The sequence below is a fragment of the Sinohyriopsis cumingii genome, chromosome 6 (genome assembly GCF_028554795.1).
Source record: "Sinohyriopsis cumingii isolate HCF-2022 chromosome 6, ASM2855479v2, whole genome shotgun sequence".
NCBI lineage: Eukaryota > Metazoa > Mollusca > Bivalvia > Unionida > Unionidae > Sinohyriopsis > Sinohyriopsis cumingii.
Genome location: NC_142966.1, coordinates 150,423,797 through 150,447,832, shown reverse-complemented (window position 1 = coordinate 150,447,832; position 24,036 = coordinate 150,423,797). Strand labels below are relative to the sequence as shown.

Here is a 24,036-nt window from a genome sequence, read left to right as displayed (position 1 = left end):
TCAAGTTCATATGTGTATCAATATGTATCGTAGTGCAGGTTGTGTATCATGAATCATATTGATATGCGGCATAGGTGTCCTAGATGTATATATGCATAAAACAGTGGGTTTTGTCAATTTGAAACTGCATAACAGATTCATTAAATTCATAAGATAGGTAACCGACCAGTCAATACTTTTAAAGAAAATGGTAAGTGAAACAGGCTTTAACAGTGTGACTTGTGGATGTTATATGAGTGAAAATGTTAGAGTACTGGTAGATGGATATTTCCAAACTTCAAAACCTGTCAGATCCAAAAAGAGAAAGACAAAACAACACCGCCTTACAAACTTTAAAGAAGAATATGAATAATGTAATTCAACACTCGGACTGAGCACATGATCGTCATGGTCACTGAAGAATACACAACATCACGATTATTCAGGGAAAGTTTTCACATGCATGCTAGTTTATGTGAGTGCTAAATATAAATAATTTTTCAGCATATTTTGTGTTTGTATTCTGGTTCTAATCCACATGGATTTTGCTAACTTGTGACAAGAATTTTGACCAGCTACAGAACCAAGAAATTAGCATATTTAACTCTGCATGTTTTATACAGTGTACTGTAATTATGGTATATATCATATAGATTACACTTTTTATGCCACTTTTATTAGCAACAATTTTGCTTATAACTCTCCTGGTGTTGTCATGTATATAATGGATCATGTGTCCTGAGGGCTGTTGCAAATATGATATCTGATATCAGAGCTCACATATATAATATAAGCACATCCAGTGTTTCACCAGACATGAATATTGGTAAAAGTTATACCATTCATAAGTCTGGCAGCAAAGTAAATAACTACAGGCCCATATCTTTCTTACCAGCTCTGTCCAAAAGTACTCAAAAATATGTTTATTACAATCTTTTTATATACCTTTCAAACTTTAACTTAACTTATAAGAACCAATCAGGGTTCAGAGAAAAACACTTCTGTGAGACAGCCTTGGTCTTCATGACAGATAGATTGATTACTGCCTTAGATCAAAGAAAATCAATTGGATCCAAAATAGTTGGTTTTAGAAAAGCTTTTGACCATGTTGATCATGATATTCTTATCAACAAATTGAACATATATCAATGTGACAATTTAGTGATTTATTGGTTTACATGATATCTAACAATGAGAAAACACTCAGAATACATGTAAACGGCAGTTTTTCAAAAGAAGAACCAGTTACTTGTGGAGCACCACAAGGATCAATCCTAGTCCCACTCCCTTTTCTTATTTAAATGAATTGCCACTGAAAGTAGGCAACTCTATTTCATCTAATGACTTGTATACAGATGATGCCGTACTATCAGCTAAATTCAGACCTAGAGGTCTCCATTCAGAGAGCATTGCTTAGAATAGATTCCTGGTGTATGGACAAGAGTAAAGTATTAATGATTACTACCAAACAGAAGATAGCAAAACTGGAAAATAACAAATAACAGTTTGAATCTCAAGTTAAATGAAATTAGTCTTCAGATGGCTACTCATGACAAAATCATTGGGTGATAAATAATAACAATTTGCAATGGAATGAACATAATAAAGTCATATGTCATAAAGTCAGTTCATGTATGTGGTTATGTAACAAGACAAGGCCATATCAATCAACTAAACATAGGTTAATATGTTACAAATGCTATATACAAACACACCTAGACTACTGTAATGTTATTTAGGGAAATACTTCTGACAAAAATATTTACAAATTATTCCACTTGCAAAAGAAAGCTTGCAGAGTTATCCTAGATAATGCTGAAAACATCCCAAAAGAAATGAATGATATTAAAATGTTAATAGTAAGTGAATGAATATTTTTGAGAAAGGTTAGACTTGTGCACAAAATTTCAGACCATATGGTCCCATCATATCTCAGTGAACTATTTCATGCTAGAAAACAAGGCAGCTCTCCCAAGTTAAGATCAATTCAGCTAACCACCATTCCATCCCAAAACCAAATAAAGACCTCTTTATGAAAAGTTTTAAATATTCAGGGTCGCTAATTTGATACAGAATCACAAAGGAAATAGCGACAGTACAAATATAAATGTGTTTAATTATAATCTAATTCAATGAATGAAAACTGGAACCTGTTTGATTTGGCAAATACATTATAACTTAAGGTATAAATTCACAAATCTTCCACTTTGTTGTCTCACCAACACAGTGGACTTAGTTGAAATATGTTTATTCAAATTTTCTGTTTATTTATATCCATATATAAATATAGCTTATTATCAATGTGTGTTTGTTTTTGTGTTTGTGTATGTGTGTGTCTATTGTTACAACCTTATGATCTTAAACTTTGTAACAGAAAAGAGCGAAAACCAACAAGTTTTGTAAAATTCCACAAATAATTTATTTCCCTAGAATACAAAGTAAAATTAAAAAAGAATGAACACTATTGTGAATTGAATCCCAAATAGTCCTTAAAGTTCTGTCACAAGTCCAAATGTAAGAAGTTCTAATTGAATTCCAGTGGTATTCCAAATAAATTCCAATATTGAATGTGCATGTAGACTTGAATGTGCCACTGGCCTGGTAATGTGTTAACAGTCTTTTGATGTATCACAGAAATATAATCCAAAATATCATTGTCTGAATTCACTATAATTAAAAAAATAATGTTTTAGTCCAAGAATATTATTGAGCACTTTGTAATTGCAGTGAATAATAAGTTGAATAAATAAATCCACCCAAATTAAAAATTGGGCACAACAATAAGACTGATTCTGCTTTGTATGTTAAAGTAATTTTTCAAGTAAACAAATTATATAAAAAGCTAAGGCACAATAATAGGGTCAGGATGTAGGGCAGCCACCTTTCTAAAACATTCAAAGTTTTCAACAAGTGGAAAACTGATGTCAAAGACTCAGATTCAAATAAACATGTTTACCTCCATTAATACCACTCTGGTGGCCTAGTGGTTAGAGTGTCCACTTTGGAAGCGGGAGGTCGTGGGTTCGATCCTCGGCTGAGTCATACCAAAGCCTTACAATAATGGTACTAACAGCTGCCTCGCTAGGCCCTCAGCATTAAGAGGTGAGTGTTAGGACTGGTCGGCCTGGTGTCAGGATAATGTGACAGGGTGAGACATCATGCTACATGTCTGTGGCATGATGCCCTAGTGCTAGACGTAACTATAAACTGCCACACTGCAGACATCGTAGCGATATGACTGAAAAATTGTTAATGCTATGTTAAAAATCCTAATTACACACACACACACACACACACACCTCCATTAATAATGATCTGAATATTTAATATATGATCTTAGAGAAATATTAGCTGCTGCTATGTATTATGTTGTTTACACAATAAATGTCACTGGTCAGGTACACCATTAACTTGATTTTGGATAGGGTCAGGTATAAAATACAGATGTACATATAATCATTAAGAAAAGCCAACAAATAGTACAAATTAAATATACTTAACACTGTGTGTGTTTGTACTCCGAATGCAAATATGCATATAATAGAGAGTCAAATTGAGAATTAGTTTCATGCAGCTAATATCACCCTATTTAAATAAAGTCATTATTATTATCATTATTATTTTTATTATTATTATTATCATTATTATGCCACTTTATCTCTGAAACAAATTTGTATCAATCCTCAGAGAAAGCTCCATGCAAATATGCCTTACATTGTTTGACAAATAAAGATGTGCCATACAAAAAATGAATGAAGGTGTAAAAAAACTGAATTAACCTTGAAACAGTTATTTTCATAATATTTGCAATCCGCATTATTGGAAGAAATTTCTATAGGAAGTATCCTACTGACCCAGACTCTTTTTGTCTTAAAAATGCATTTGGCTATAGTACAGACAGATGTGGGCCTGGTCAGTGATCTCAGGCCCACTTATTCCTCTTGTTTATTGATTATATTTTGTTTCAGTATACATTATATCTATTTTTCTGCCCAATACTGCATATCACTGTCTATTATTATGCATTACTGTACAGTATTTATTTTTAAGTACATCAACCAAGTTGTTATTTTTTAACTAGAACATATACTTTGATGAGATTTTACCCAGGTCCACACCTTATTCTATACTAGTCAGTCCCTTAGTTCAAAGGTCATTATTAGGGAAAAGGTTAAAAGAGTGTATCATGTGCTATTTGCAGTACTTTTGTTGGTTTATGCCATAGCAGCATTGGTGAGACATAACTTTACACAAAATTATTGTTTATATATAAACAGTCATCAGTTCTGAAGATTTTCTGAGAACCTTAGGGATTCTTCAGCTGTTGGGTTATTTATATATCGACTATTGATCATTACATTTGTATTAGCAGTTCGCTATAGTTGCTCTTTGATTCTGCTTCCTTTGTATGTTGATTACATTTTAGTTCAGCTTGCAGGATACATTTTAACATTTTAGTCCTGGTCAGGTTGTGAAGTGAAAGTGTTTTACTTTATTTAATATAGTTTGTTTCTGATTTTGCAGGTGACAAGAAAATGAATATTGTTGTCGAGGATCCCAAGTTGCATTTTGATACTGTTGGTGAGTAACCAGTGCTACTGCATACATTTATTAGTCACCCATCAAACACCATGACTTGATTGCAGTTGAACATGTGTAAATTTCACTGAGAGGTACTTGGATTTTGATGGGGGAGTATACTAATGATGTTTAAAGGAAGTTAATAATATATGGAAAATTGTATTAATAGCTAAACTCATTCAGAATGGCATTAAAATGTTCCATTCAGAGGAAGGCATTAAATACGCTATATATGTGTCATTTCCAAGCTTTTGTAGCAAATTAATTCATTTTATTATATACTTGTAAATTTCTTACTAAACAAAGAACCAGAACTTTGCCATCTTTTCCTAGAAGTAGGAAAATGATAATGATTTTTTCTGATTCCATATCGCAATACTCACAAATGAGGCTGGAAATTCATGTTCTAAATGTTCCCTGGTTACAACGGAATAAGCATGAACTTAACCTCATTTGACACGCATTAGGAACAAGGTAACATTGTCTGTAATAAAGCTGCATCATCTTGTTCCAACAATTTTTCCAGTCTCACTATTATAACTGTAAAATGTAATGATGTCGTCCCCATCCAAGTCCCCATTGAAGCCTCTCACAATCAGACCAGAAACAGTCCAGCCTCTATCAGCTTGGCATCAGAAACATTTATAGTCATTTAGCTGGTGAAATCTTTGATGATGCAAAATTTTACAATAACTTTAAATCACATATCGGTCTGTTTGTCCCTCTCCTCCCTTTGCACATCACATGTTTAAAAGAATTTGCATTATTGACAGTGATCATAGTGAAAATGATTTACTATTGTTTCACTGGCTTCATTCATAAAATTGCAATGTTCATGCACATGTCAGGTGATCAGAATATAATATGGTTTATGATTTAAGATGAAATTTGTATTAAGAAGATTGAATTTGTAAGCAAGTTTGATTTATTTTTCATTTATGCATAGTGAATTTATTAAAGTATCAATATATATATATATTATTGTTATTATAGCAATTCGATCTTGAATGTTAGCTCACGTTTTTTTTGCCAGCACAAGAGAGCCAAATCCATATCATGACTCAACATTTCATTTTTTGTCATGATATGGGTTTTCTGATGCTGACAACTTGACATGATTTACCAGTCAAGATCACATTACTGTGATATATATATATATATATATATATATATATATATATATATATATATATATATATATATATATATACATTTTAAGTGCTTCCATCAGAAATTATTTTATGGGATGAACATGGTGCAGTATGTTGGAAGTTACATGTGCATGCCTTTGCATGATCTCACCAATCATAATCATGTTGAAATGTGATTTATTTTTGAAGCAAAATGTCTAAATGCATTTCCTTTGATTTAACAAGCAATAAGCTATCAGCAAAAGAAGCAAAGTCCTGCAAAACCAGAATGTCTGGTTGATGGTTTATTTACTTTGTGAATCACATCAGCAATGGAGAGTATCTAATTCTGTGCAGATACTACAAACAACATATCAGAACCAATGTATAATTCAAACAGTAAGGTAAGTAATCTGATTAACTCTACTGATGTGTTTCCCCAATGTCAGGTTTTCATTACTGAAAGAAGCATTGGCTAAAGTAAATTATAACATCCCACTAAAGTTATTATTATATATCATTATCTAATAATAGGTTCAATGCCCAAAAGTATTGTTTAGTAACAATAATACATTACCAGCTATTATTACTTTGCTGTCTCTTTTCCTAGTGTTATGGCTGTTTGGTCTTAAAATAAATCACAAGAATCAAAATGTATTTGAATAAATTCACAGTATTTCTGTGACAGCTATTAATATCCAAATGTCTTTGAATGAATGTTAAAGCACTTTAATTTCAATGAATGATAATTAAATAAACAAATCCTCTCATTATAACTCTTCCAAGACTGGCAATAATAGTAGGAATGCTTAATTTGATGCGGTAACTCTCTTATAGTGAATGCCACATCATACTAACTAAAACATAATGATGGTTCAATGACTCATATACATTGCACATTGAACAGGTGAACAGCGTCATGTGGGTTACACTAGCTGATAAAAAATTAGGTTATCTTGGCCTTTTAGAAAACCCACAACCTCCATTCACATCATGTGATGTTTATGTAAATTATGGTACATCTCAACCTTAGAACTTTATGCATGAATCTGTGCTCTATTAGAGTGGCTGATCCTACAAACCAAACTTACGATCAATTAGAAATTTAGTACTTAAAATATTGTTAAGTAAATAATCCATACAGCTATAATCATGAATGATAGTACACATAATATAAATATACATAACACAGACATGATTTGTGTCCATTTTAAAACAGATTTCTGCTTTTCCCCTGGCTTGAATCCAATTTTTCTCAATAAAGTCTGTTTTTTTCATATCATGTCTGATTCAGGTTTTTACAAATAGTCTGTCCAATCCCATTCTGCAATGATCCTTGTAAAGTATTCATTCTGTATACTATTTAACACATGATCATTGTAACGACTATTCTGATTGGTCAAAAGTTTCTGCTCGTTCAATAAATCTTCGTGTAACATTAACTGATGGAAATGAAAAGAAAGAATCTTGCATGCAAAATGTGGTGTCTCTAGTTTTTGAGAGAGATCAGGACACAAAAATTTTGGATAAAGATTTGAAAATAGTTTGGTAATGTGACTGGCTTGAGCAGAAAGTCAGTGGAAATGTAGTCGGACAGTTCATAAGAAAACTGAATGCCAAAAAAGACTGTTATTTTTGTCATCTTTGCAAGAATGATGTGAATTAATTTATGCTAATTGTGGTTTGGAAGAGTTTGGATCAGCACCACCAAAGAAGCTGCTTACAGAGAAATTGAATATCAGAAGCACAAATTATAGCCAATACAAGGAGGTGCTTGAGAGGGAAAAGATTCTTGTTGGGAAAGAAAAGAAAAGATTGAACACTGCACCACAAATGTTAGATGTGACAAAAAGAAAAGCAGAATAAATCTTTGCCAAGGCTGCAAAAATAGCAAGACTGGCACATCAATATCAGCAGGCATATTTGATGTATTTGTTTGTTTTATTTTACAGATTTGTTATGAAAAGAGAAAATTTTAATGTAATATTTGCAGCAAAGATTGACAAATTATTGTGACTGAATAATTGTGTTAACATTGATATGCACACAAAATAACTTCAGTAATGATTATTAGAGAACAAGTTGATGTGACAGTGAACATTGTGAAATTCTTCAGGTATTGTAGAAAGTTTTTCAAATACAATGTTTTGGAATGTAGTAATATAAAGTCATCCAGAAGCAGATTTGAATGAGTGTAAAATGCATTGCTGGACTCCTAAACCCTCCCTGCACATTTGTTGCTGTTTTATTTTATAGAGGTCCAAAATCATGTCCATTAACACTAGTGCCAGTTCCCAGTCTTAGGTGAATATTCTCTAATTTGAGTTTTAAAATATAACCAAGTCCTAATCTGATGTCTTTCTCACTTCCATCATTTGGAATATCTTCCTTTTTTTCCCTAGACTTCATGCAGTATAATCTATGTCTCTTGATGCTAAGGATATTCACTAATTTAAGTATATGTTACCATCATTTAATGTCCATTTACAAATTGCTGTTTATCTTTTGTATCAAGTCCATATATTATGATTATATTTGTCTTAATATGTTTTTGTTGTTTTATGCACACATTTGTTGAGCAGTGTTTTCATAATTTATTTTCTCTCCCTTGTTGCTAGGTATCACCCACAGCAATCCTGTTCCTGTCATTAATTGTTTTATTTCAGTCTTTTAGCAAGCCAAATGAAGTTAGTAAATGCAGTGATGAAAAGGCTTTTTTGGGAATTCAACAGCATGCCAATCCTAGGATGGATTAGTAGTACTTACCATTGTGAGGAAGTCACAAACAAGCTAATTCCAGGAGTGGTCAGAGGCACTTTGCAGTGTAATGTGTTCAACAAGCCAATCAGTGGAACTTACCAGTTCAAGAAATTGCCAGCACACTAGTCATGGAGGTGTCATTGATGCCTATGTAAGGAAGTAGCCAACATTCTGATATTGGGAGATATCAGTGGCTCTTCCTGGGGTACGGAAGTTGCCAACATGCAGATCCCACAAGGGATTAATTGCATTTACTTGTGCAAATAAGTTTCCATCATCTCCAAGCAAATTCCACCTTTCTGGCATAAGGAAACAGCAGTCTCCAATGATGTTTCTTGGATAGGGAGTCCTCATGATTATCTTTGTTGCCTGAGCAGTCTTTCAATTATAAATCATTGGGCGAGGTGACATCTGTCACTGGGCACCAGACATCTGTCACTGGGCACCAGTCTAGGTGCCAGCAAAAGGTGTTTATTGCTGCTAGTACTGGACTTTGTCATTCCCTGACCGTAACCAGAGAGCAAGTTGCCCCTCTAGAGAAAGGGACCAGCAGAAATACTGTCTCTCCCTTACCATAGATTTCCATTTAATCCATAATGGGTTTGGGGACTAATTTTTTTACCTCATGAATCTATAAATGAGCTTTCCATGTCTCCATGGTTTTGCAGACTGTGCTGATAATAGGCTTTCCACATCTGATCTTTCAGCTTTTTTATTTGAGAAAACAGAAGGAGGCTAGGCTTTGACTCATCTCCTTCTCTTGCCAATCCACTTCTCCAAGGAGAGCAAAGGGAACAGACAGTCCTCTTTACATTGTCAGGAAAAACAAGACAATGAATTATTATCTTGAGGACTCCACTGAGTTAGAGGAGGCCCTGATTTTTTAGGCATATTCTCATCTGGAGTCCCCATTTCCAGCCCACACTATGAAGACAATGGAAGATAAGATGAAGATGTGTGGACATTTGATTTGGCTTTAAACCTTCTTTCTTCCAGGCTTCAGGCACTAAGATCGTCTCTAATCTGAAGATGCTTTTGCAGATGAAGAAATCAGATCATCTGTTGATGATGTCTAATATGACTGTCATGGCAGCCATCTAGAAAATCTTATTACTATTTTACTAAATGGATGGTCTTATCGATATAGGGTTTTCACTAAAAGTCTTTTTCGTGATGTCTGTGTGGTTCTGACTAAAAATGATGCAGATCTGGTGTCCAAGATGGCTGCCACAGGAACAATTTTGCAAATGTTATCACTACATCTAAATGGATGATTATATCAACGTGGAGTTTTCACTGAAAAACTTCCATGATAATTAGTTCATCGCAAAAGAAAATGGTGCTGATATGGGGTCCAATATGGCCAACTCAGTGGCCATCTTGAAAACCATGTGAGCACTCTTTCTACTTGGATAGTCAGATCAATATGGATTTGTTTTTACTGAAATTTTTTTTTTCAACCTATTTATCATAACATAATACTGTGGCAGACCTCATCATGTAAATTTGTTTTCAAAACAGTTCAGGCTTCTTGCCTGCTGTTTAATCTTGGTGACTAATATTGTTGCAAATTTTCAGCACCTAAGGAGGCACTAAAATTTGTCTTATTTCTCTGAACAATAGGAAATACTCTTGCCCTGTAACTGCTGTGAATCTCCAGCTGAGAAAGGCAGGTTATATTCAACAACCAAACTCAAAAACAATGCTTCAGCATTGCCAGACCTGCCAACTCTTATGATTTTGCTTAAGTTTTACAAAAATTACCCTTAAAATATGGACTTACGACATACTAGCAAAAACTACGGAAAAATTATCATTAATTGGTTCATTCGTGTTTTATTTGGATCCAGGTTTGATCTTAGAATTAGTGAAATTAGTCAGGGAACCAGGCTAACTTTACAGCAGCACCCCACACTCAAAAAAAAGCTATCTTCATTTAGTGTTTTTTTTTATAAAAATTACAATTGCTATGAGTATGTACAGATCAGTTGGGCCCCAGTTTTGTTCACGAGTATTTGTAACATCATCATCATCATCAGTCTCATGACCTAGTGTGGTGGTTGAGGCACTGTGCTGCTGAACATCTGACCAGTTCCCTCCACTTGTCTCGATCATGTCCCAATGCCTGTGTCTCCACAAAACTTTTCCTGGTCCATTCTTTGATGTTGTCAGTCCAAATTTTTCTCTGTCTACCTCTCCTTCCGCCACCCTGAACTCTTCCCTGCAGGACTGTTGTGGATAGACTGTTGGCTCTAGTGACATGGCCATACCATTTCAGCTTTCTCTTTTTGACGGTGGTGAGGAGGTACTCATATTGGCCTACTTCGCACCTGATGGTGTTACGCACTTCTTTATTTGTGATGTGATCCATGTAAGAGATGCCAAGGATGGTTCTGTAGCATCTCATTTCAAGTGCCTGGATTCTTTGTTGTAATTCTGCTGTCAGTGTCCATGCCTCACAGGAGAACAAAAGGACTGAGATGACTAGAGCTCACAATAGTCTGATTTTAGTTATCAGACAGATATTCTTGTTTCTCCAGATGGGTCTTAGCTTTGACATAGCTGCCTGCCATTGTTTGTGCTGCTCTTGACAAAATTTCTGCTCTTGATCCCTCTTCAGTGATTATGGAACCAAGATATTTAAACTGGCTCACTGTTTCCAGCTCATGTCCTCTGACTTTAATCTTGGCTGAGATTTGTTTGCCACTATTTGTCATCAGTTTTGTCTTCTCAGCGCTTATCTCCATGTCAAATCTGGAAGATGTTTCATCCAGGTTCTTCACTAAGGTGGCTAGCTCATCTTCACTGCCTGCCAGCGCATCAATGTCATCTGCAAAGTGGAGGTTGATGATGTTACGCCCTCCAATGCTGATTGTCCCACAGTGGTTTTCCAGGGCTTCACTCATGATGCGCTCTAAATAGGTAACAGGAGACAGCCTTGATGCACTCCCACTGTTGTCTGGAACCAGTCCCCCACAGCACCTTGGGCAATTACTGCACTGGTAGCCTTGGCGTGCAGCTGCTTGATGGTATTGGTTAACTTTTAACCCATGTTATACTTCTTCATTGTGACCCACAATGCCTCATGCCACACTCTGTCAAAGGCCTTTTTGAAATCATTGAACACATGATAGATGTCTTGTTGGTGTTGCGAGTACTTTTCGCACAGAACCCCGAGATTGAATATTTGTTCTGTTGTGCATCTTCTACTCTGGAACCCGGCCTGTTCTTCAGTGATTATTTCTTCTGCTTGTGGTTTCAGTCTGTTCAAGATGATCTTCAGCATTACCTTACTAGCATGGCTGATCAAACTGATAGTTCCGTAATTTTGGCACAGCTGGAGATTGCCTTTTTTGGGAAGTGTTATTATCAGTGACTGTGTCCACTGTGTTGGCCATTCACCTGTCTGCCAGATCTTGTTGCAGATTTTTGTTAGTAGCTCTTTCACTGATTCTCCCCCATTCTTGATAAGTTCAGCTGGGATGTTGTCTACTCCAGCTGCCTTCCTATTCTTGAGTGCTCTTATTGCTGACTCCACCTCTTCTTTGACAATGGGGAAGTCATCATCATTTGAGGAGTTTGGAACTTCAAGCACCTCTGGGTCTCCTTTGGACTGATGGTTGTAGAGTTCTTTGCAATACTCAGTCCATCTTTTTGCAGTGTCACTCACTTCTGTGAGGCATTTTCCATTTTTGTCTTGAATAGTGCTGACTCTTGGTTGTTTCTGTCTGGTGAGGTCTTTCACAATTTGGAATGCCTTTTTGCTGTTATTCTTTATCAGACTGTTCTCCATTTCTGTGCACTTTTGTCCAATCCAATTCTCTTTTGCTTTGCTCAAGTTTTTTCTGATATTCTTGTTTATTTCTCTGTACTTCATTACCCCTGTTGTGTGTCTGGTGTTTTTTAGTTCTCTTCTGGCATCACACAACTTCAGAATCTCTTCTGTAACCCAGGGTTTTTTCTTTGGGTGATGGAGGCCAATGATGTCCTTGGCAGCTGCTGTCATGACTTTGTTGAAGATGTCTGTCATCTCATTGACATCACCATCCATCACAAGAAGTGGAACAAATTTTCCTCCTATTGTGGCTTGGAATGACTTGCAGATGTTAGGGTCCTTCAGTTGTTCAAGGTTGAATTTGAGCCTGATGTTCTTTGGCTTGTTAATTTTCTTCAGCCTCACTTGGAAGTTCATAATCACGAGGTTGTGATCACTCCCAACATCAGCACCTGGGAATGTCCTTGTTTTTGCTCTATTGATGCCAGATCGGTAACGGTTTTGAACCAGTATGTAGTCGATCTGGTTGTGATGGGTTCCATTTGGTGAGTGCCATGTCCAGCATCGTGAAGCTTTATGTTGTCCCAGGGTGTTGGCTAGTACCAAGTTGTTGTAGCTTGTGAACTTGAGCAGCCGTCTCCCTCTTTCATTGGTAAGCTCATTGCAAGAAGGTCCAGAATGTACTTCCCAGTCTTTTAGAGCATCTTTGCCAACTTTGGTATTCCAGTCTCCTTGGACGATGAGGATATCTTTCTTACTGGAGCATAGACTTGGATAATTGTGATGTTAAAGGGAGATGCTTTCAGATGAATGGAAATGATTCTGCTAGATATGGGGCAGCATTCAAGCACATATCCCTTGATGGCTTTTTTGCAAGGAAGCCTACTCCAATTATGGACTTGTCACACTCTCCACTATAGTATAATATATGCCCATCTTCGGTTTGGTGTTCTCCTAGGGATTTCCATCTAACTTCACAGAGTCCCAGAATGTGCCATGTGTAGTGTTCCAGCTCATGTGTCAACTCTTGGAGTCTTACAATTTGCGCCAGAGTTCTAATGTTCCAGGTGGCGATGGCAATGTTGTCTCTCGCTCTGATTGTATGCATAGTACCAGTAGCACACTTGTCACCTCCATCCTGGTGGACAATGGCAGGCGCGGTCCTTGTTGACCCAGGCGACAACCGATCCGGTATTGCAAGCTCAGATTTGTCCAGCATTATCAGTGTGTCTTGGGCAAAAGTCATCTGGCGGAGCCCATCCCTCTTCAGACCATGGAGTTGCCAGAAGGGGATGTAGTACATCGTCCAGTTGCCTTAGGGTCTCCACTTCGGATTTTCTTTTAGGGTTTACTCCCTTAGCCTTTGGTAACCAAAGCCGACTTGCGAGGCAGCAGGAGACTCATGAATGGGCGGGTGCATCCATTTCTCGAGCAGATAATGCATCTGCCACTGCCCAAATTTGTAACACTTCTGTTCTAAATAAAGATTATATACTTTACAATGCTTGCTACAGGGCAAACTGTAACAATTGGATAAAGTTCTACTAACATCGCGACTAGCAAATATAGGACCATTATTGGCACCAGGACCATTATTAGCATATGCTATTTTGACTAGCACTTAATGAAATAAAGTTATTTTTTCCTGATTTAAGCTGATCGAGAGTTAAGAAATTTGTTATTTTTTTACATGTGGCATGAATATGTGAGCCGCTATCGAGACTCATAAAATTCACACCAAAATAATGATAGTTGTCAGATCTGAATCTTGTTACATGTATCACTATTCCAACTGAATGGATCAACATAAGGTTTAACTAAAAGGCTTCTTTTGATGTCTAGTTGGTCCTAAATGAAAATTTATATCTGATGTCCTATATCTCCGTAGCAGAAGCCTTCTTGTAAATCTTGTTATTGCTACTTCTCCTGAACATAAAGTCATCTTGAGATGAGCTTTTCAAGAAAAGATTTCTTGTGATTTTTACTTCATCCTAAATGAAAATGTTGCTGATGTGGCATCTAATATGGCTGCCACATTGGCAAGCTTGAAAATTTTGATATTACTACTTCTCCTGAATGATTGGCCGTATCAAATTGTGGTGTTCACTAAAAAACTTATCATAATGTGTTGTTATTCTAAAATTAAATTGGTGTTGATCTGACATCCAATATGTGGCCATCATGAAAATCTGATTTTAGTTACTGCTCTTGATATAAAATTCATGTTGAGATGGGCTTTCATCAGAAGAGTTCTTATGGTGGCTACATGGTCCTAACTGAAAATAACAAACCCTCAAGCCTCCTTGGTGGTGACTTGAAAATAATGTTATCTCTACTCCCAAATGGATGCCTATATCAATGCAGGGTTTTCACCAATATACTTTTTATGATATTAAATTGCCGTAAATGAAAAATGGTACCAGTTGTACATTCAATATGGTTGCCATGACAGCTGTCTTTCACTCCTGAATAGATTATCATTAAGACATGGGATTTTGATCAAAAGACTCATGAAGATGTCTACTTTTTACTAAATTAAAATGGTGCCAATCTGACATCCAACAAATACACCACAGCAGCAAATTTGAAAATCTTGTTATTGCTGAAGAATATCAGGGATGGTTTCAACACTCTACAGTTAAAAGGAAGAAATGATGTTATCTTGAATTCCAGGAAATTCTTTTTGCCTAGTGTATTTTCAATTATGTCAAGGGACACTTGTTTTTAATTTGCAGTGTTATGCCTTCACTCACATTTTTCATACATCTTCCTGAACCATGGATGGTGTGGTCCACCAATGAGCTCAATTACAAGGCAAACCGGTTTTGAAAGAAGGCTCCAACATCAATCAATGGCAGCTGTCAGGTTTTTTTTATACACTTCTTTGTCATTATGTTTAGCACCTTAGCCCATCTGCTGATATTGTGCCTGCCCCCCTGCATTACCTTGTCAATTAAGGGGTTGTAGAAAGTCCCATTGTTGTATGCAGAATCAGCACTATGTTTCATGACCTTTAAGAACATGACAATCACCTTCATGCTTTTGGCATGTTTAGGTTGATGTTCTATGTATCTTCTAGTTCACCACCACCCTGCAATAGCAGGCCAGGTCAGGAGCTGGATTTTAGGTGACGGGCTATCAGAGACGCAGGCTGTATGGGGCATTTATGGAGGAGTGAGGCGCATGTCTCCCACTCTCACCCTGGCAATGTCAGCCTTGGATTAATGTATTTCTGATAATAGAATGTTGTTTGGGAAGGTTAGAGCTGATTTTAATTATGTAATACTCACCTGTTGATTATGCTAGGTTCTGTCCCCCCCACACCACTCAAATGATCAATCCATAAGAAATCTGGTTCTGAAACTGATGAGGACCTGCACCAGTAATTTTGGCAGCAGACTGGGCCTCTATTATGTTTTGGATTTTTTTCCAAAATGTTCTGTGGAGGTTTATACATGGAAAATGAATATTATTATTCCATCCAAGAATCACACAGCTACATAATGTTGACAGATAGTTATTAAAATTAGATTACCAGCCACTCCCCTTTTGTGTTGTTTTTAAAACTCTTCCTCTCTTAATTTTTTTAGATACAAATGTGGGAAAACTGTCAAGGAATTTGATTAAATATTTATCTTAATGCCATGAGATGCTTATAAAACTTGGACAACTGTGATGTATATTTCCACTTGTATTTCTTTTCAATAATTTGGTATTTTTGCATTGTTGTTATGGATAATATTTGTCTGACTGCTGTCAGTGAAATCAGATGTTCCCACCTGTATCAGAATAATGTACAGAATATGGTTCTGATGGTATATTTTCTCCCTTTACATTTATATTTGGATCATATTGACTAATCCTACTACATATTGACTAATCATACTACAGAATGACTTACATTTGACTTAAAGGGCCACAATATTTAGATAGTTGAAGACTACTGTCTGGACAGCATAAATACACACACTTTTTTGTCTTGCAGAGGATGCCTGCATGGCAGTATCTTCTGCTAAAAATCACAAGATAATTGGTGCTCTTTTTGGCATTGATTGTGACACAGCCAAGGAGAATGAAGGTAAAACTCTCTATCACATGTGAAGATGTGTGAACACTAATGCATGTGATTCATCTATGGACCACATGTTAATCAATTGTGCCATATTTGCGAGCCTATAAGTTAATCCTTTTTTACCAGAAAATCTGTTTTGTCTTATACATATATATAGATTAGTTTACTGAAATCACTTTATTGTATGTCATGTAATTTTAAGATTGTAATTTTAGAAAATTCTTCACTTTGGGGAAGAGATAATGTACAAAAACTATAGGACCCAACATTGAGAAGGATTTTAAAACATTTGTACGATGATCAGTATTAGATTCACATATATCAAATGCAACAACACTAAAACAGCATGTTCTAGTAATATGCCTTGTTTAAATTTGATTACTTATATGTGCATTAAAATAGATAAGTTAGAAAATGCATAAACATGACAAAAACATGTGTTCCTTCACATCTTTCTTCTTGCACCTTATGAGCAAATAAAATATGTCTTTATATGAGAGAGAGAGAGAGAAGTTTCAGAGTGATTATAATCTGTATTGTTTACTTACATGATGATTGTGATCTTCCTCATGTGCAAGGGTTATGCCATATTCCATTATCAATTAAAACCACTGAGGAAACAATTCCTTCTAGTTTTAGTTACAGTTCCATTGTCCCAGAATCACATGGCTTTGCAGTGTTATTTACATGTTAATTAAAAAAACTTAAGCTGTGGTCAGGTCATCCAAGCTTACACCTGTTTGAGGGCAAGATTTGGCAGACCAGATCAAATTAATGAGGGAAATGGGGCCACCCATAGGGTATTGTAAATAAGAGAGAAAACATTAATAAATGAAAGAGTAAATGTAAACGATGAAAATACATACCATACTCCTTCAGGGTTTAAATATTCACAATAGTTATATCCATATTGTCTCCATCAGGTTAAATCCCAAGAATTACCATTTTGCATGCTGTCTGATTTTCTTTGCAAGTACATGCATAATGACCTATTTATTCACAACAATTAACATTTAATTTAAAGTGCATGTACTCTTCCTGTACTTAGGCAGCAATGAATTTGATCTTTGCTCATGCTAGATGTACTTTAAATTACTGTTGGCTCTGTGGCAAGTTCAAAATTGTCACAGGCTGAGAACTTTGCGATAGTTAGCACCTGGCATTTCCTTTAACTATATGGTATGGTATTCATAATACCCATGGGTAGCCTCATTTCCCTATTAGTAGCTTTTCTAATCTGATCTGGTCTGCAGAATCTTGACCTCAGACAGGTGTTATCTTGGAATGACTGAATACAGCCATAGCGTATTTAATTAGCATGTAAATACCACTACAAGGTCATGTGATTCTTGTAATAATGGAAGTGGAAACAAAAATTAGAATGAATCGCTTAACTAGTGGTATTAGTTGATAATGGAATATGGTACTGCACTTGTACACAAGTAAAATCAGTCATTTGGTAAGTGAACAATACAGATTTACAATCATGAATACATGTCTGTCTGTCAGTGGGGTATATGGATCATTTGATCGTTAGGTTCAAGAAGAAAATTGTGATGGAATATTTCTTTGTCATGGTTATTCATCTTCTAACTTGTAAATTCTAATGCACATATATGTAATTAAATTTAAACAATGTATTTTACAAACAATGTGCATTACTGGTGCATTCTGCTTTAGCACAATTACACCTGATCTGTGTTAATTTTTAATACTGACAATCATGTAATTGTTTAAAATATTCAGCCTATATTTGTTCATATACAATCTCTACCCCAAAATGAAATATTTTTTGCACATTATATTTTGTACTCTTGGAGAATTATTTTCCATACAAAAAATATGATAAAGCAATTCGGACGACATGATCCATATGTAAGTCGATTTGGAGTATAAGACGAAGCTAAGATTTTGAGGTCAAAAAGTGTCATCTTATAGGCTGGCAAATATGGTAATCATGAAAGTATATTAATAATACAAAAACAGCTTCAAGTCCAGATTTAAAAATGACATTTTCCAGCACATTGAATAATTAGGTATATTATTGTTTTACTTGTCACAACTTGTTATCCTGCCTTTTAATATTTTATAATAAATTTTGCAAATATATATCCACCATGTTAATTTTCATGAAACATAATCAGCATGTCATAAGGTAGTGAAGATGTGTGATCTCCCCCACTCTTTGGGATTTTTCGTTATCGTTTTTATCTAGGAGATGATGGACCATGATGTTATTGCCTGGATCAAATAGTCAGTAAAATAAAATGTTAAATTAACGGATGGAATAACAGAGATCTGAGCAGAAATTTAGAACAGAATAACATGATCTCCATGTGTAAAATATAACAGTTTAATCAGATAAATAAACAAAATGAAATAGAATATGACATGTAAATGATTCACTTTCTCTCTCAGTTATAAATTATGTGAAATTCTGTTATACAGTTAGAACAAATTTCATCATACGATCGAGTGACTGGTCAAACTCAGATTGCGAACATGACAGCATCATCTGGTGCTTCCACGATTTCCCCAATCACTGCTGTGATCAGTCGTCATTTCCATCTCTTTCCTCTGTCTCTCTCTTAATCCTCTTTGGGTTGTCAACATCTTGGTTGCAGACTGGCCTCTTTTCCCATGTATGTGTGTGTGTGTGTGGCAGAAACATTTGCGTGTTACATCACTGCTATTTGTTTAGTTGATTAGTCTAGTTCCTGGAGTGGTATGGGATTAGTTTAAAGAAGGTAGTCTTTGAAAGCTGGGAACCAGACTAACTGTTGATACACCACCAAACACAATTTATTTTGTTGGTCAATCATCTACATTGGAACTAAATTTTTGTATTGTTCAGTTCAAAAAATATTGATGCCATGATTTCATTGCAAGTAATTGTAAAACTTCTTATCATCCTTGAGGATATTTGTAAATGCCAGTTAAGGAATTCTCTGAAACTAGTTTCCCCCACAATTTTCTGTATCTGAAAAAAAAGCTGTTTATTTTTACAAAGTATTCATTTTGCTTGGATGCTTTGCTGGCTTTGATTACAGTTAAGACTGAGTAGGTTAATTTAAGGCAGTTTAAATATATACATAATATCATTTATAACCGTTCAATTGATCAAAGAAATGAGTTCACCCGCCATACAATTGTGTCCGCTAGATCTTAAGCACGTAGGATTTAACCATTCTTCTATTCCACCTCTTTTATTTGATTCAAAAGACGTAATGAACTTGGTAATATGAAGGAGGCCAGTTTTAATTCAATGCAACAATACAACAAATACTTCTGCTGGTCAGATATTAAAACATGGTTGGCACTTAGGTTCCCAAAAAAATGCTTCTGGACATTGCTGTTATGGTAGATTGACACATTTTATGTTTAAATACAAGAAGACACATTGCATTTATGATGATTACACTTAAAAGGAACCAAACAATATAACTAAAATACAAATTTCACTTGATAAAAATTATTTTAAATAACACAATGCACAGGTTCAATATACACTTTATTGTACATATTGTAAGTAAAATGCCTCTTCTTTTCAGTGAGAATTAAATCCTTCAGAACATCCCTTTGTTAAATTTCTCAGATGCATGCATGGAAAGCAGCATCACACTGCTACCATAAAATTAATGTAAATTTTTTTTAAAAAAACAAATCTTATTGGTTTATTCAATAGGCAGGGAGGAACAGTAACTAGAATAGACCAAATGATGGCCAATTCCCTTTTTAAAGTGTACCGAGATAAAGTAGTTTGCTGAAATTTCAAAGGAAACAGATTACCTTTGAAGCACCGATTGCTATGAAAACATACTCAGCCAATGGAGAAATATGTGCCAATTCATGGTTCTCTAAATAAAGTAAAATATTATATGTCTTCTCTGTTTTCACTATAGGTGTATCTCTCATTCAATATGCATCAGTTTAAGATGGTAACTGTGCCATTGAAGCACATACTTTACTGCCTGCATTTATTACCTCTCTCCTCACCCCCTTCAATTTTTTGGGGGTACATGCATCATTTTCTTCAGCTAACTGACCTGGCTGCTTATAACATGGTTTGGTCTATGACATGGTCAGGTTCTATGGCTCCCTACTACTGTGTTATAAGCAGGGTCACACATTAATTGATATTTACTTATTAATTTACTGCCTCCACTAGGCACAAGTGACATTTTCATTGATCGAAATTTCTTTGAATATCGTTAATACAGTTTACTAAGAATGCCATTTGGAAAGAAAATGTAACAAATTATGTGATTTCTTATTAAAAGTTGATAATTTTTTAATGTTGATTACAGTCTTTAGGTCCTATCTACTGTTTTGAAGATAAAATGAGTGATATATAAAAGCTCCAGTTACCAATTTTGGCCACAATTTTCAACAAATAGTGATCAAGTTTTGAGTACTATCTGGTTAACAAAATAGGATCCATGCCTGACCCCATGTTATAAGTGATTTATCAGGGCGCGAGTTATTGAGGCAGTGGTGTACATAAATAACACTATTTCCATTGTTCATATCAACTCTGGACATTTCACCGCAGTGATCTTGCTTTAGCATTGAACTCTCGTCCGTTTCTAACTGTTTACCATGTGGGTCCTAATTAAAATTAAATTCTTGCCCCAAGCAGATGTTAATTGTTGCTAGCTACTAGGTTTTCATGTTATGCTGACTACTAATTAAATCAATTTGTAATTATACTACAGATAGATTAGTCTGTAAAATTTTGCACAATTACACAGCAAGAGCAATTAAAATTTCAGAATATGTGATATATGATTTATGCAGCTAGTATGGATAGCTAGATTAATTAATAGAATGTATTATATTTTCCTTTTTTTTAAATTTTTAAATTTTAAAGTTATTTAAATTTAAAGAACCTCTCTATCACTCAATCTCATTTTTTAGAGCTACTGTTAATATGATCATTTTACTATTAAACTTTATATATTTTGTAAGCACCTAAATATTCTAATTTGATTCTTAACTTAAAATATATCTTTATTTCTTGCAGTAAATAGACGTATATTAATGTGTTTTACTGGCTGAAGTATTTTTGTGTACAGCTTGAAAACAACATTCTGCACTGTCTTCAGGACATTCATTATTGCTGTGACTTCCCAAAAGGTGATATAAAACTTGATCTGTCCACCATGAGCCATGATGTGGACATCTGTGACAACTTCAGTATTCAGTCCATATTGGACAGAATTATGGATGGATTAATTTTCACAACAAAAACATGGATTTTCCAAACTCTACAATGTTTTTTTAAAACTAGTTCAGATCATACCTAAACAAATGGTCTTAGCAAGTAAGCATTGGCAATATTAGCTCTCAAACTCACACAGTTCGTTCAATGGTCCCTCAAGGCTCAGTTTTAGGTCCTCTCTTTCTTATCCTTGTGAACGATCTACCATTAAATAGCAAATCAGCAAATACAGACTTGTTTGCAGGTGATGCAACCTTGTATACCTCTTGCTCTGACAATGAAGTTATCCAAAAAGATTAGAATCAGACCTCATTAGAGTTCAAAAATGGGCACAACAAAATAGGATGGTAATTAATGAAGGTAAACAAAATTATATGATTTTAGGGACATCACAAAAGCTACACAAGTTAGGGAACCCAGAACTATCTCTTACAATAAATAATTATCAGTTAGAAAATGTCAAACATGAAAATCTTGAAGGTGTGTCTGTAGATAATAATTTACAGTGGAATGACTTTGTAAAACACTGTCATCCAAAATCACTCTGCTCAGCAGAATAAAGAAATACTTACCTATAGAAACTCACAAGCTATACTACAATTCATATATTCTTTCAACAATGGATTATAGTTTAAATGTATTGGGGAAACTGCTATAATATCAGCCTGACAGGATTTATAAACTTCAGAAACAGGCAGCATGCATTAGGTTAGATGCAGCTATTGATCATCCCTCAAACACATTGTTTACAGAACTAAAATGGTTCACGATATATGAAAATATAGATTTTCACAAGGCAGTTCTTTTATATAAATGTCTACATAGAACTGCTTCAGAGTATCTTAAGGATTTATTTAGGTCTTTTCAACACAGTACCAGTTGATATCAATGTCACATGGCACCAAAACCAAGAACAGCAGTTTTTAAAAAAAGCTTCCATTACTTTGGTACCGTTATCTGTAACAAGCTTCCACTGTATGTAATATCTGCTGAAAATATTACAGTATTTAGAAAGAGATATCATGAATATGTATTTGTTTCAAATAGATAATGGTATTTAGTATTTTAATACTGAACACAATAAAATGAATATTAATTACTCTTATCTTTCATATAATGCATGTTATTATACTCTTTTTAAGAGGGCTTCAGAAGAGAATAGTCCTCGACTAAATGAGTCACCCTTTGTAAATAAAGTAGTATTTTTACTATTATTAAATGTACTGTATATAACCATTAATTGCACTGATATGCCATTATATCCTAATACACACACACACAAATATATATACTTCCTATATTTTAGTTCAGTTCTTATGGGAACATTTCAACATGTTGACTCAATCATTAGGCCTAAGCTGATAGTCCTCCCATTGGCCATAGGTAATTGGATAGTAAAAATGAGAAAAATATAATTCTTCACAATCTGAGTTCTGTCTTTTCAGGAAAGCTGCATCGGAATGTTCTGAACCGATGTCTGCCAGCCCTGGTGGAGGATGTTAATATTGAAATTGTCTCCATGTATATTCAACAAAAAGAAATTCTTGATTGTGTGACCTTGCGTGACATTTTGGTAAGAACTAGTGATTTTGTGATGGGTCTGAGAACAAGTTGTTGCTATAGTATCTTTGTAGCTCCTTTGGCCATGTTAGCTTATTTTGTTAGACCTACAAAGCTTTTCAACACATTAAAGATTCTGAAGTGCCAATCCATGTTCGTACCATTCTGTTTGAACTTGTTACATTTTGTTTATAAAATGAGAGGGGAAAAAAAACCTGTAAAAATATCCTTGGGGAGGAACTGATTATACTATAAAAAAAAGTTCTTACACTTTAATGAGAATGATCAGACCATCATTATGAAAGATTACTGGCAGTTTGTGATCAGTGGTAATGCTTCTTTGCAGTAGGATTTTCCTTAATATAAAACACGTAACACAATTATTTTAGCAGTCACAATAGTATGCAAGTGCGGTTCATGCCTCAATGGCAAAGTCTCGAAATGCAGCTTTAATTTAGGAAATGATTCATCAGCAAAATGAGCAATGGCCAGCAAAGCTAAATTTCAGAACTTTGGATTGAGTTTCACTTTGTCAAGCATAGCAGTGATTGTGGGGACATGGGCATGGTGATGCTGTTGGACAATGCTATAATAAACTTAACTATTATTTTTGGTTTGTAAGTACATGTATATTAAATGCATCAGAGAAAATATATATTGTTTTCTTTTTAACCAAGTTTTCCAGTAATTTTTTTATAGGCTTATATGAAAAGTTAGCTTATTCTCAGTCAGCGTCATTTCTTTTGGTCACATACAGTGACTTCCCCTTGGAACCTCAAAACACACTTTCTGATCCCTCCACACACACACAACACTATCTGAAATATGGCAGCTATGCACCTCATTATATGCACATGTCAATTGTAAACAGCCCTGCTTAGAGCTTCTGTACAACTATCCTTGTTGCAGTTTATTTATTTAATCATCACAAAGGCAATTAAAACCAAGGTGGTCAGGT

General features: G+C 35.0%; 1 protein-coding gene across 1 annotated transcript in view; it reads left to right on the top strand.

The window, feature by feature from the left end:
• Positions 1–4,506: 4,506 nt before the first annotated feature.
• Positions 4,507–24,036, top strand: part of LOC149798259 (uncharacterized) — a 56,071-nt gene continuing 36,541 nt past the window's right edge. The window contains exons 1-3 of the mRNA XM_089963396.1: positions 4,507–4,560; positions 16,211–16,303; positions 22,964–23,091. Coding sequence (XP_089819522.1) covers positions 4,515–4,560; positions 16,211–16,303; positions 22,964–23,091 — 267 coding nt within the window. The 5' untranslated portion in view covers positions 4,507–4,514. The remainder of the gene's footprint in view (positions 4,561–16,210; positions 16,304–22,963; positions 23,092–24,036) is intronic.